At 40.8% G+C, this 10,785-nt stretch overlaps 1 protein-coding gene across 4 annotated transcripts; it reads left to right on the forward strand.

The window, feature by feature from the left end:
- The first annotated feature begins 378 nt into the window (after positions 1-378).
- Positions 379-10,038, forward strand: sp3a (sp3a transcription factor). Of its 4 annotated transcripts, none has more exons than XM_073473810.1 (7): positions 379-571; positions 985-1,082; positions 1,418-1,513; positions 3,084-4,329; positions 6,226-6,412; positions 6,511-6,707; positions 8,117-10,038. In XM_073473810.1, the coding sequence occupies exons 1-7, from the start codon at positions 565-567 to the stop codon at positions 8,407-8,409; spliced, it is 2,124 nt and encodes a 707-aa protein (XP_073329911.1). In that variant the 5' UTR covers positions 379-564; the 3' UTR covers positions 8,410-10,038. The 4 variants fall into 4 exon arrangements, with proteins under 4 accessions (XP_073329911.1, XP_073329914.1, XP_073329913.1 ...); XM_073473812.1 differs by having other exon boundaries at positions 421-571; positions 963-1,082; XM_073473811.1 differs by having other exon boundaries at positions 421-571; positions 1,427-1,513.
- The last annotated feature ends 747 nt before the right edge of the window (positions 10,039-10,785 follow it).

Consider the following 10,785-nt stretch of genomic DNA (forward strand, 5'->3'; position numbering starts at 1 on the left):
TTTGGCAAATAATGTGAATGCACTTCTGTGTCTATCTTACTTATTATTATTTATTATTATTATTATTATTATTATTATTATTATTATTATTATTATTACTATTATTTATATAGCCTATACTTGCTATTGTGCACAAAGCAACACGCTTGATTATACAAGCAGCTGTCTCACCAGTAACAACAATGTAATAGAAAGTGGATAATATAACTACAGTCCTCACTGCACATCAACCCCAATACAGTACAACTGAAGAGGCATAATAAACAGGAAAAGAATCCAACAAAGGATGATTGACACGCCGCCTGACAAATAATAACACGGTGTGCAGAATGAATAACCAATCAGCTTTATGAAGGACGGCGGGATTTCCTGTATGTGACGCAAACACTCCCAGTCAACACTGGAGGCCCCACCCTTTGTGTTACCTACCGCCCGTCAATCAAAATATAAAAAAATTCTGACAGTTATCATCCATTTCTACGCGTGTACAATCAATTTAATGTGCTGAACATGTCCGGTGGCTTGTGACCATCAGGACTCTCCGTTTCACGACAAGTCACGCCAATGACTGGTATGTAATATCTGTCTTTTCCCCCCACGTAAGCTAGCAGGCTACCACAGGCATCCTCTGGCTAAATTAGCTCGCTAGCAGGCTAGCAGGGATGCTTGATGGTGATATTGCTAATCAGCGCAGGCTGAGTTAGCGCTAGTAGCTAACGCTGCGCTCGTTAGCTTAGCTAACTAGGTTAGCTTGTTGGGGAGTTAAAAGTAGTCAGCTCTGCTTAAAATAATCACTGCTACGCCGTTTTTGTCTTTGTGGTGTTTAATGCACTTGGTAGCGGTGCTTGTGATCTTATCGTTAGCTAGTCTACTGACGTTACAATAACGTTACAGATGTTAGTCATCTGTGTGAATATCAGGTTTGTTTAGCTAACGTTAGCTTCGGCTGTTCCCTCTCTCAGCTATACGTTTTTTACTGCACAGCGCCTGAACAGCCGATGAAACCAGAGGATATGGCTGCACTGGACGTGGACAGCAGTCAGAGCGGCTTCCTGCAGCAGGAGGAGACCAGTGGCAATCAGGTAAGAGTTTAACTTTGATTATACGTCGTTGCAGCGTTGAGTGGTGCTTACTGAAGTTCACATATTTCAAACTTGGAGGGGGGTATGTACCCTGATTTGAACCTCTCAGGCTGCTTACAAATCCCGCCTCCTTAACTAGGATTGAAGTGACAGACTGTAAATTCAAGCTAGATTTAAACATTACCTGGGAGTTATCGTGGGTGCTGCCTGGGGGGCTCAATACAGGACAAAACGTCCTTAAACCTCCAAACTTGGCAATGAGTCACACTTTTTCTATGTGGCCCAGACTAATGGCCACCCACTTTCTTCCTTCTAAACTGGCCTGTTGTGGGTAGGACACTCAGCCATCACCCCTCGACCTGCTAGCAACCACCTGCACTAAGGTTGGCTCACCGTCGTCAGAGGTGGACAGAGGTGCTGCAGCTGATGTGGTAAGTCAGCACCTCTGCTAGATCCGACACAGCTACAGCAGAAGTGAAGCCTTCAGTCACAGCTGAGCAAAATGGTGGGAGTGTAGCAAAGGTTGCACTTGGTTTCATGAAATTAGAGCTGGTGCATTTTGGCATCGAAACATTAGGATATCTCATTGCTACAATTGGGATGTTTTAATTAGTTACAGACTCAGTAAGGGCACCCATATCTGTCTGGCCAGTATCTACATTTACTGTCGATAAATCTAGTGGCTTTTATATGTGAAAAATTGAATGCGAATACAGTTATCACTGGAATCGCAGTGTCACAAGACCTTCCATATTTGATGTAGTTTATGCAGTTGGCAGCTCGATCTAATGCTTCAAGCTTAATCTGTTTTGCGCTCTAATAAAACAGCCATATCAACCATAAACCACAAGCGCATCAAAGAAAATGAAGCTTGTTAACATCTCAAGATAAGTTAATGTAGGTCAGGAAGTAGTCGACTGGTTCTTTTGTGAGATTATTTATCAGACAACTGGTGGGTTTATGTTTTAGGTTTGTCCAAAGTGGTGCCCATGGGCCCAAACTGGCTCACTATAAGGTTAAATGAGGCCTGCCAGATGTTTCTAGAGATTTCTTTGTAGTAGATCTGTAGTTATTATTTTTCATAATCAGAGCACAGCAGTGCAGGCAGAGTGACACGTCGCACAGGAAGTTAGTCAATTAAGGCACCTTGGGATCTTTGTACCATTTTGCATCATAACAGTTTAATACATAAGGTGTTTGGGTGTTTGCTTTTAATGATCAAAATTATAAAACAGCACATGTTGTACCTCTTGTTACTTGTATTTAATTCTGGAAGAGTAAGATTGCAGCCTGGTGACATTTAGACTCTGGAGGAAGGAAAAATATATTGTTCCACTTATTCTGCTTTGTTTTTCATTTTCAAGAGACATTCTGTTATATTTAATCAATGCATTTAAACTCTAGGCATAAATATTGCTCAATTTTTCCATCTTAATCAAATGAGACCAAAACACTGCTGAGAATCTGACAAAAGACGTGACGCAAGGAACACCACTCCAAGGCATTCACTTTAAAGCAGCTGCAAGGACAGCTAAGTTTGTATTTATAGTAAATTAACACTCCATTACAGCTGTTGTAGCAACGCAGAGTAGACGATATAAGAAAACTGTGAACTTTCTGTGTCTACACACAGCATCTGTTTGATACAGTCGGTCAAAACTCTAGTGTGTTTGCCTTTTAGCTCATTTTGTCGTGATTTGTAATGAATCAGTGTCAACGTTAAAGATTAGAACTAACATACAGGCGACAATGATCGTGACTGTGTTTGTTCGGGTCCAAGGTAACCACACTACAAGAGTAAACACAGCCATAGATTACCACTAACTAATAATGGGAACATAACGTGCGAAAAAAAAATCTTGCCTCTACAAACTCAAAGAATTTAGCTGATTTTGCTCTCTGTCTCCCCATGTTTTTGATGCTGATTGTGCTAATTAAGCTAATTCATTAACAACAGGTGGCTAATCAGTTTTTTTTAATCTCAATCATTTCCTTTCTCAGACATCAGATCCATCTACACAGCTCACTGGGACTGATAAATGGGAGGTGTTAACCCCCACCTCAGTGAAGGATGAATCCGGAATGATACAGATCCAAAGTCAAGGAATATTAACGTCAAACGGACAGTATGTTCTTCCTCTCCAAAACTTACAGAGTCAGCCAATCTTTGTGACATCAGGAACGGACGCCTCCTCTGCCAATTCAGTGCCTAACATTCAGTACCAAGTAATTCCTCAGATTCAGACAGCAGATGGACAGCTGAGCTTCTCCACGTCTGGCGTGGAGGGAGCGACTCTGGCTCAGGATGCCACGGGGCAGATTCAAATCTTGCCTGATGGTAGCCAGAGTCTCAGTGTGACATCAACTGCAAACATCCTTAATAACAACCAGAACCTCATATCACAGACTGGTAATGTCCAGCAGATACATGGGGTTTCTATCGGCAGCTCCACCTTCAATAACCAGGGTCAGGTTGTTACTAATGTGCCTGTGGGTTTGCCTGGGAACATCACTTTTGTTCCCATTAACAGCGTGGACTTGGATTCCCTCGGCCTGTCTGGTGCTCAGACTATAGCAACAGGGGTCACTGCTGATGGCCAGCTAATTATGGCGAGTCAGCCCATGGACGGCTCAGAGGGTCTGGCGAAGACAGATAATCACCTCTCACAGACGCTAACAATAAATGACTCAAATGCAAATCCTGAGATATATGTGCCAACGTCTTCCTCTCAGCTACACATTCCAGCAAGTGAATCAGGTCTGCTGACACAAGACACTTCACTGTCATCAGTGGCTACAGAGCAAGCCGACTCGAGTTCTGGTCTGCAGGAGGGCTTCATCCAGCAGAATCAGGAGCAGAGCATCCAGGTGTCCTCAGCTCAGTCCATCATCCAGCTGCAGCAGGTGCCCATTCAGACCACCAACGGGCAGGTGGTGCAGTCAGTGGCGACCGGCGGCCAGGGTCTGCAGAACGTGCAGCTGATCAACCCGGGAACCTTCATCATCCAAGCCCAGACTGTCACACCGTCAGGTCAGATACAGTGGCAGACCTTTCAGGTGCAGGGGGTGCAGAACCTGCAGAACCTCCAGCTGCCCACGACACCACCCCAGCAGATAACCCTGGCTCCAGTCCAGACCCTGTCCCTGGGCTCCAATCCAGTGAGCATCAGCACGGGGCAGATCCCCAACCTGCAGACAGTGACGGTCAACTCAGCCCAAAATGAAGGAGACGAAGACAACCCCGCAGGTAGAGTAGCTCTTTTTTACGGAGTATACTGTAGGGAGCTGTGCAGTTGATTAAAATCTCAATATGGTCAAGTGCAATATCCAAATCAGGAGCTCCAATTTTTATAAGGATAATGGTACAAATCATATTCTCTAGATGTAAGAGAACATCCTTCTTGGGTAGAAGTCTCAGCAAAAATCAAATAATCTTCTTTTTTTTTTTTTGTGAAAATGAAATGCTAAAATTATCGTTCCTACTAAAATTGTGACTCCTATATCAATTGCAAAATCTGTGAAAATAATCACATTATGATTTGCATATCCTTAAGAAATACTGTATGTACCCATGGTAAAACCCACACAGGCGTTTTCACTTGGTTGCCAGATTAAACCTCTTCTCAGGACTCGGGGCAAGTAGAGACAGTGTTGGATATCTCCATGACTCTCCTGTTAGGTTGGTTAATTAGACCTGTATTATTATCATTATTGTTATTAGTAGTAGTAGTAAATTGATTTTGGTGATCTCACTAATTTCCGCATAGTACCTTCTACATTTTACCTGGGCAGAGGACTGGTCAGCTAGAATAACTCAAAACAGAGTGAATTAGTGTTCATAGTCAAATTCACTTTGATTTTTTTTATTACATTTCTTACACTAATGCAATAAAATTGAATGGAAGTCTGTTTTTGGTGCTCAAAGCAGTTTGTAAAATCATCTGTAGTGTTGTAGGGACGTAACTGACTTATTCACTGGTGACATTTTGACATGTTACAGAAGGAAAAGCACTTGTGTAAATCGTCAAATGAATTGATGGCTGAAATCCATTTAGCTGCTCCAGTCCTGCTATTGTGCGTGCTTGCTCACCCTAACACTGTCAAGACTTACTTAAGGCTCTTTAAAAACGTTAACACCTGTACTGCTCCTACTGTCATAAAATGTCTGCTGCGAAAATGTTGCAAACTATATTCTGCCTCGCGTGACTCCTGGATGTAGATTGTGGGTATAAGCCTATTTCAGGAGGCCAATTGCAGGCTACGTGTTACTGTATTCAAAGTACTTGTTGCTACAGGAAACAAAATGGCCAAAACAGCATCCGAGCTAGCAACCTACATGCTGAAAATTGCAAGTTACCTTAACCCTTACCTGTTTGCTAATGGTTCAACCCTTAACAAGCTAGCAGCTGTTAACTCTACTTTAGCAGAAATTTGGCTATTTATTTGAATGCCAGGGCTCGCTTCCCCGTGTGCAAATGTTCCACCCCTCAACACTATTTTGGGGCACCTTCACTGGATCCTCGGCTTTGCACTTCCCAAGAGGATTTTTCTTCTATAGCAGAATGATAATGGGTGCAGCCAGACCTTTCTCCAGCACTGACACAGCGCCGTGGTCCGGCTACGGGAGACCATAGTTTGCCTTTCCAGCAGCAGAGAAACACAAATTTTCAGATTTTTTTAAATATATGACATAGGGAAAAGCCCTCATATTTAAGAAGCTGTATGCAGCAAAAGCTTGCTATTGCTAAAGAGTTTCTTTACATTCAGTGTTTCAAAAGAACATCTTGTGTGTTTCCTTGTAGCCACTTTGTGTTGACTTTTACTGTAATTACAGCCATCAAAACATTGTGATGAAGTTTTCGGCTGTAGCAAAGTCCTTCCATCCATTTTCTGCCACTCATGTGGGCCAGAAAGTCCACAGGGTACATTTAATTTTAAAATTTTTAATTATCAAAATTGTCATTGATAAATTTTGAGCCTATCAAACAATTATTTTATCACTGTGCTAATATGAAGTTTAACTTGTGAAATTTGCTGCCATGCTGTCAATCACAGGCAATAATAAAGCAGCTCTCACTGTGCGGGCTTTTTTGGGAAGTGTAGCAGAGCTTTGTGTTGATATTAACATACACATTGTTTCCAGACGTTCGGATAAAAGAAGAGCCAGACTCTGGAGACTGGCAGCTGAGCACCGACTCCACCCTGAACACGAGCGATCTGTCTCACCTTCGCGTCAGGCTGGTGGACGAGGACGAACAGTTGGGTCAGGAGGGCAAGAGGCTGCGCAGAGTAGCCTGTACTTGCCCCAACTGTAAAGAGTCAGGTGGGAGGTGAGTAAGCCTGGCCGATGCTTTTCTCTATGTCTGTACAGCTCTGCGTAAGAAATACACATATCAGGGCCCTAACTCACCCTACCTGTACTTTACAGAGGATCCAGCACGGGGAAGAAGAAGCAGCACATCTGCCACATCGCAGGCTGTGGGAAAGTATATGGAAAGACATCGCACCTGCGAGCACACCTGCGCTGGCATTCAGGGGAGCGACCTTTTGTTTGCAGCTGGATGTTCTGTGGGAAGAGGTTCACACGCAGCGACGAGCTGCAGAGACACAGGAGAACACACACAGGTGCCCTTTTTCTGCTCCCTCAGTGTTTGCACATCAGGAAAACATCAGGAAAATCAGTAAAATGTGTTAATTTGTGCCCTGCAAAGCGTGAGTCACATAAGAAATGACAGCGTTTGCAACCCCTCTGGATTTACATGTAAAATGTCAGGTTAGGAATTGAAGTGATAAACATACCAAGATTTCACAATCTTGGTGGTATTTTTCCAGTTTAGAACGGGCTTTAAACAGTTAGTTCTGCACTCTAATTTCCAGGACCTGTTCACATCTGATTATATAACAAAAGCATGAGATGAGATTTGAGCTGTTTTATTTTTATCCCAAGATTCTCCTTTGAATCTGAACACTCTCGTATCAGCTCACCTAATCTGTTTTTAATTTTGTAGAATATCCCATCTGTTGTCATGGGGAGAAACACAGCTCAACAGAATATGGAAGGGAGCAGAAATGCATGAAGTAGCAGCTCATGAAAAATCCAGTCCTATATACCAGCAGAACATAATGATATACCGTGTGTGATGACATTTACTACCAGGATAGACCTTTGAAAGATATACGACCACTTGCTCGTACTGTTGTTGAATTTATAAAGCCTGTCATTGGCTGAGTGAGGCCTCTGACAGTACGGGCTAAAGTAACGTTCCATTACGCTGTCAGCTTCAAGCTCAAATATAGATGGTTAGTATTCACAGTTACAAGTTGATATTCAATAATTTTCTGTTTCTAATTGGTGAGAATTGTAATCAGTCATATAGTATCAGTTTGTCATTCATTTATTTGTCGTTTTTGTCAGTGACAGGTTGGAATTCAGTGATTTAGTGGCCTTGAGGCATTCAGCAACAAAACACAACAAAAATCTATTTAATGAGATGAGATTTTTTATTTTATTAACAATCCGCTATTAATTGTTTTGTTATTGCATTTAAAATTTTCTTTAATTTTATCCATGATGCATGCGAATTGGACCTGTGTGCCACTTTCTTAGACTTATCATTGAGCCGCAGCTAACAATTATGTTCATTATCGATTTATATAATCTGATTATTTTCAGGGTTAATCTTGAAGAAACTGTGTAAAATGCTTTTAGAGCCCAAAGTGACGTCTGCAGATTGCTTAATTTGTCCAAATAACAGTCCAAAACCACAAAACTCTTCGTTTACCTTCGTGAATGACAAAGGATAGCAGAAAATCTTTACGTTTAAGAAGCTGCAACCAGCAAATAATTGACATTTTTGCTTGAAAAATGAAACGATTAATTGATTATCAAAGTAATTGACTAGTTGATGCAGCTCGACTCATCTCCTCTCCCACAGTATGAAACATATCCTCCAGATAGATGGCATGTTCGACCATCTCTAAACGTATTCAGCATCAAACTCTTTATCTCACAAACTGTATTTTCTCTCTGGCAGGAGAGAAGAAGTTTGTCTGCCCAGAATGTTCCAAGCGCTTCATGCGGAGTGACCACCTGGCGAAGCACATTAAAACTCATCAGAACAAAAAAGGCGTGAACTCGGGCGGCGCTGTGGTGGCCTCGATGGAATCCGCGGGGTCCTCAGACAGTATCATCACCACGGCAGGCGGGACCACCCTCATCCTCACCAACATCCAGCAGGGTTCCAGCAACGCCCAGGACATCCTGGCCAACGCAGAGATCCCTCTGCAGCTCGTCACCACGGTAGCGGCCAGCGAAGTCATGGAGTGATTTACACTCCACTTATGAACTTCTACAACCTCTCTCATACTGTATAATCCTACCTGCATTTTTATTCCAAGTTTTGAAGAAAAGCTGAAATTATAAATATATATATATTTTAACACAGAAATAGTCAGTCCATGTCCGTGCTCAGTTTTTACTGAGGAGAAACTAGTAGTGGAGACTAAAACAAGATAAAGATGGAAAAAGACATTGCAGTAAACACACAAGGAAATGCCTTATTTTGTACAATATTATGTCATTGGAAAAGTAGGATGCCATTTTGCTTTGAATCTACTTATTTTTTCTATGTGTTTTTCACACAACAATATTGGTAAGTTGAGCAATTTTCTCCTTGCCTTTTTCTTTTGATGGTATATTCTTATGACGTCCTTGGTTAGCAAGGTTTGTTCCATATTCCTTTAAGCAGAGACTAAATCTCACAACAGAGCTAATTTTATCCAGCTGAAGTAATGTTATTGCTTACGTCCATGCAAATTTATTCATGTTTTGTGTTTGTGTCTTTTAATTATTATGCATTTTTTTTCAGTGCAGTCGGTCTACTTGCAAATTAGGAAGTCCTCCTTCCTCCATTTTCTTTAAAAACTTTGCTCACACCTACTACATTTTGCAGGTGAAAATCAAAACAATCAAAATTTTTGTATTGTAAATCCTCTTGAACATGTACTGTTGATATGATACACATTATTTGCTTATTAAATATTTTGACTGAACAGCTATTTATATTGGGCTTTACACAGAAAATGCATTTGTGATATTAGAAGTCCAAAATATTTCAAATGGCTTCATTATATGTAATTAAAGTGTGTGTTTTTTTTAAAAGTCTTTTTTGGAGGACTTCAAAACAAACAAACATGCATTGTGATATGAAGAGAAGAAAAAGCCATTTTTTGGAGGTAATTGCCAAATTTGACTACAAACTCAGGGTGACTTGTGACTGTGTGATATAGGTAGAGTAAAATCACCCCTGTAGCTTCTCGGGCCATGGTGGGGTGTTGTGAAGAAATGTTGTTTGATGGACCAAAAGCTGAGGTGAATTAAGCTGTCACCATGTTACCTATGCTTGTTGAATCCTACCGTGTCAGTTTTTTTTTTTTAATACAATAAGGACAACCCCCCTTCATGTTATAGAAACAGTTTGGCTGAATTCCTCACGCAGTTGAAAAATCAGTGCATTACTGAAAGCGGTACTCTTTTTTAACAGCACTGTTCTCATCACGTTGTTGTTAATCCTTTTGTATAAAAATGTTTTGTATACTTCCCAACAGACTGTCCTTTATATTCATTGTCAGTAAATGTACAATGTTTCTGTCTTTGTGTGTCGATACCTTTTCTTTTACTGTATGTCGCATTTCCCTGTTTCATGTTATAATGTGTTTTATATTTTATCTGAATTGAATTGATAAATACACACATACACACTGAACAGTGAATTATGGTGGCATATTTGATTTGATTATGCTTTAACCTCTGAGTCAGATACCAAGATGCTGTTGAAACATTCAAAGAACATCTTAATATTATGTACTAAACACACAAAGGTTTATTCTCACTCAGAAATCTTCTGTATAAATATGTCAATATAACATCAATATAAACCTTTCTGTTACACTTGAATTACCTTTCATTTTGCTTTATTTTATTTGATTGTTTTAAAGGGGCACTATGTAGTTTTGGAAAAGAAATTCCTAAACTGAGAAAGGTAATATTCACAATATTAGTAAGGTAGTAATACACACTATATTATTTATTATTTCCGTAACTTAGTAAATAAGCCTTCCTCAAAGGAACACTAAAGCTAAAAAGGTGGCAGGTGCAAATATAAACACAGTTAAACAGTATTATGTTGTCCCTTAAGGTCAGTTTGTTTATTCATGAAAATAAAGGAAGTTTATTTAATTTGTTAAAGCATGAAAAATCAGTCCATTCAGATTTTCTCTTCTGATTAAAATTTCTCCCCAAAAACTACATAGCGCACCGCTAATGTATCAACATCTGCTTGCAGAGGGCAGCGTGATATTTCATACTAAACTCAAGTTTGAATTTCTCCTTACACTTGAAACCTTTTGTTTTGTGTCTTTTCAAAGACTTGACATCCAGCCAGGAGGTTCATTCTCCCCCCTTCATGCTCACACTCTGGGTTAGTAGTCCAGTAGATGTCACTACAGCCAAGGGAGCAGGACAAGAGGTATGTTTGACCCCTTGACCTTCCCCATGTAGCGGCGCTAACATGAAGGCAGAGGCCAACGGGAGGTGTGGACCCTCAATTAACCACAAGTTAATGTCACACAGAAATGTCAGGAACATATTCGGCTGCTGTCTCATGACTTTGAACAAACCTGACTTCTGACTTCATGACCTGGA

This window comes from Pagrus major, chromosome 9 (genome assembly GCF_040436345.1).
Source record: "Pagrus major chromosome 9, Pma_NU_1.0".
NCBI lineage: Eukaryota > Metazoa > Chordata > Actinopteri > Spariformes > Sparidae > Pagrus > Pagrus major.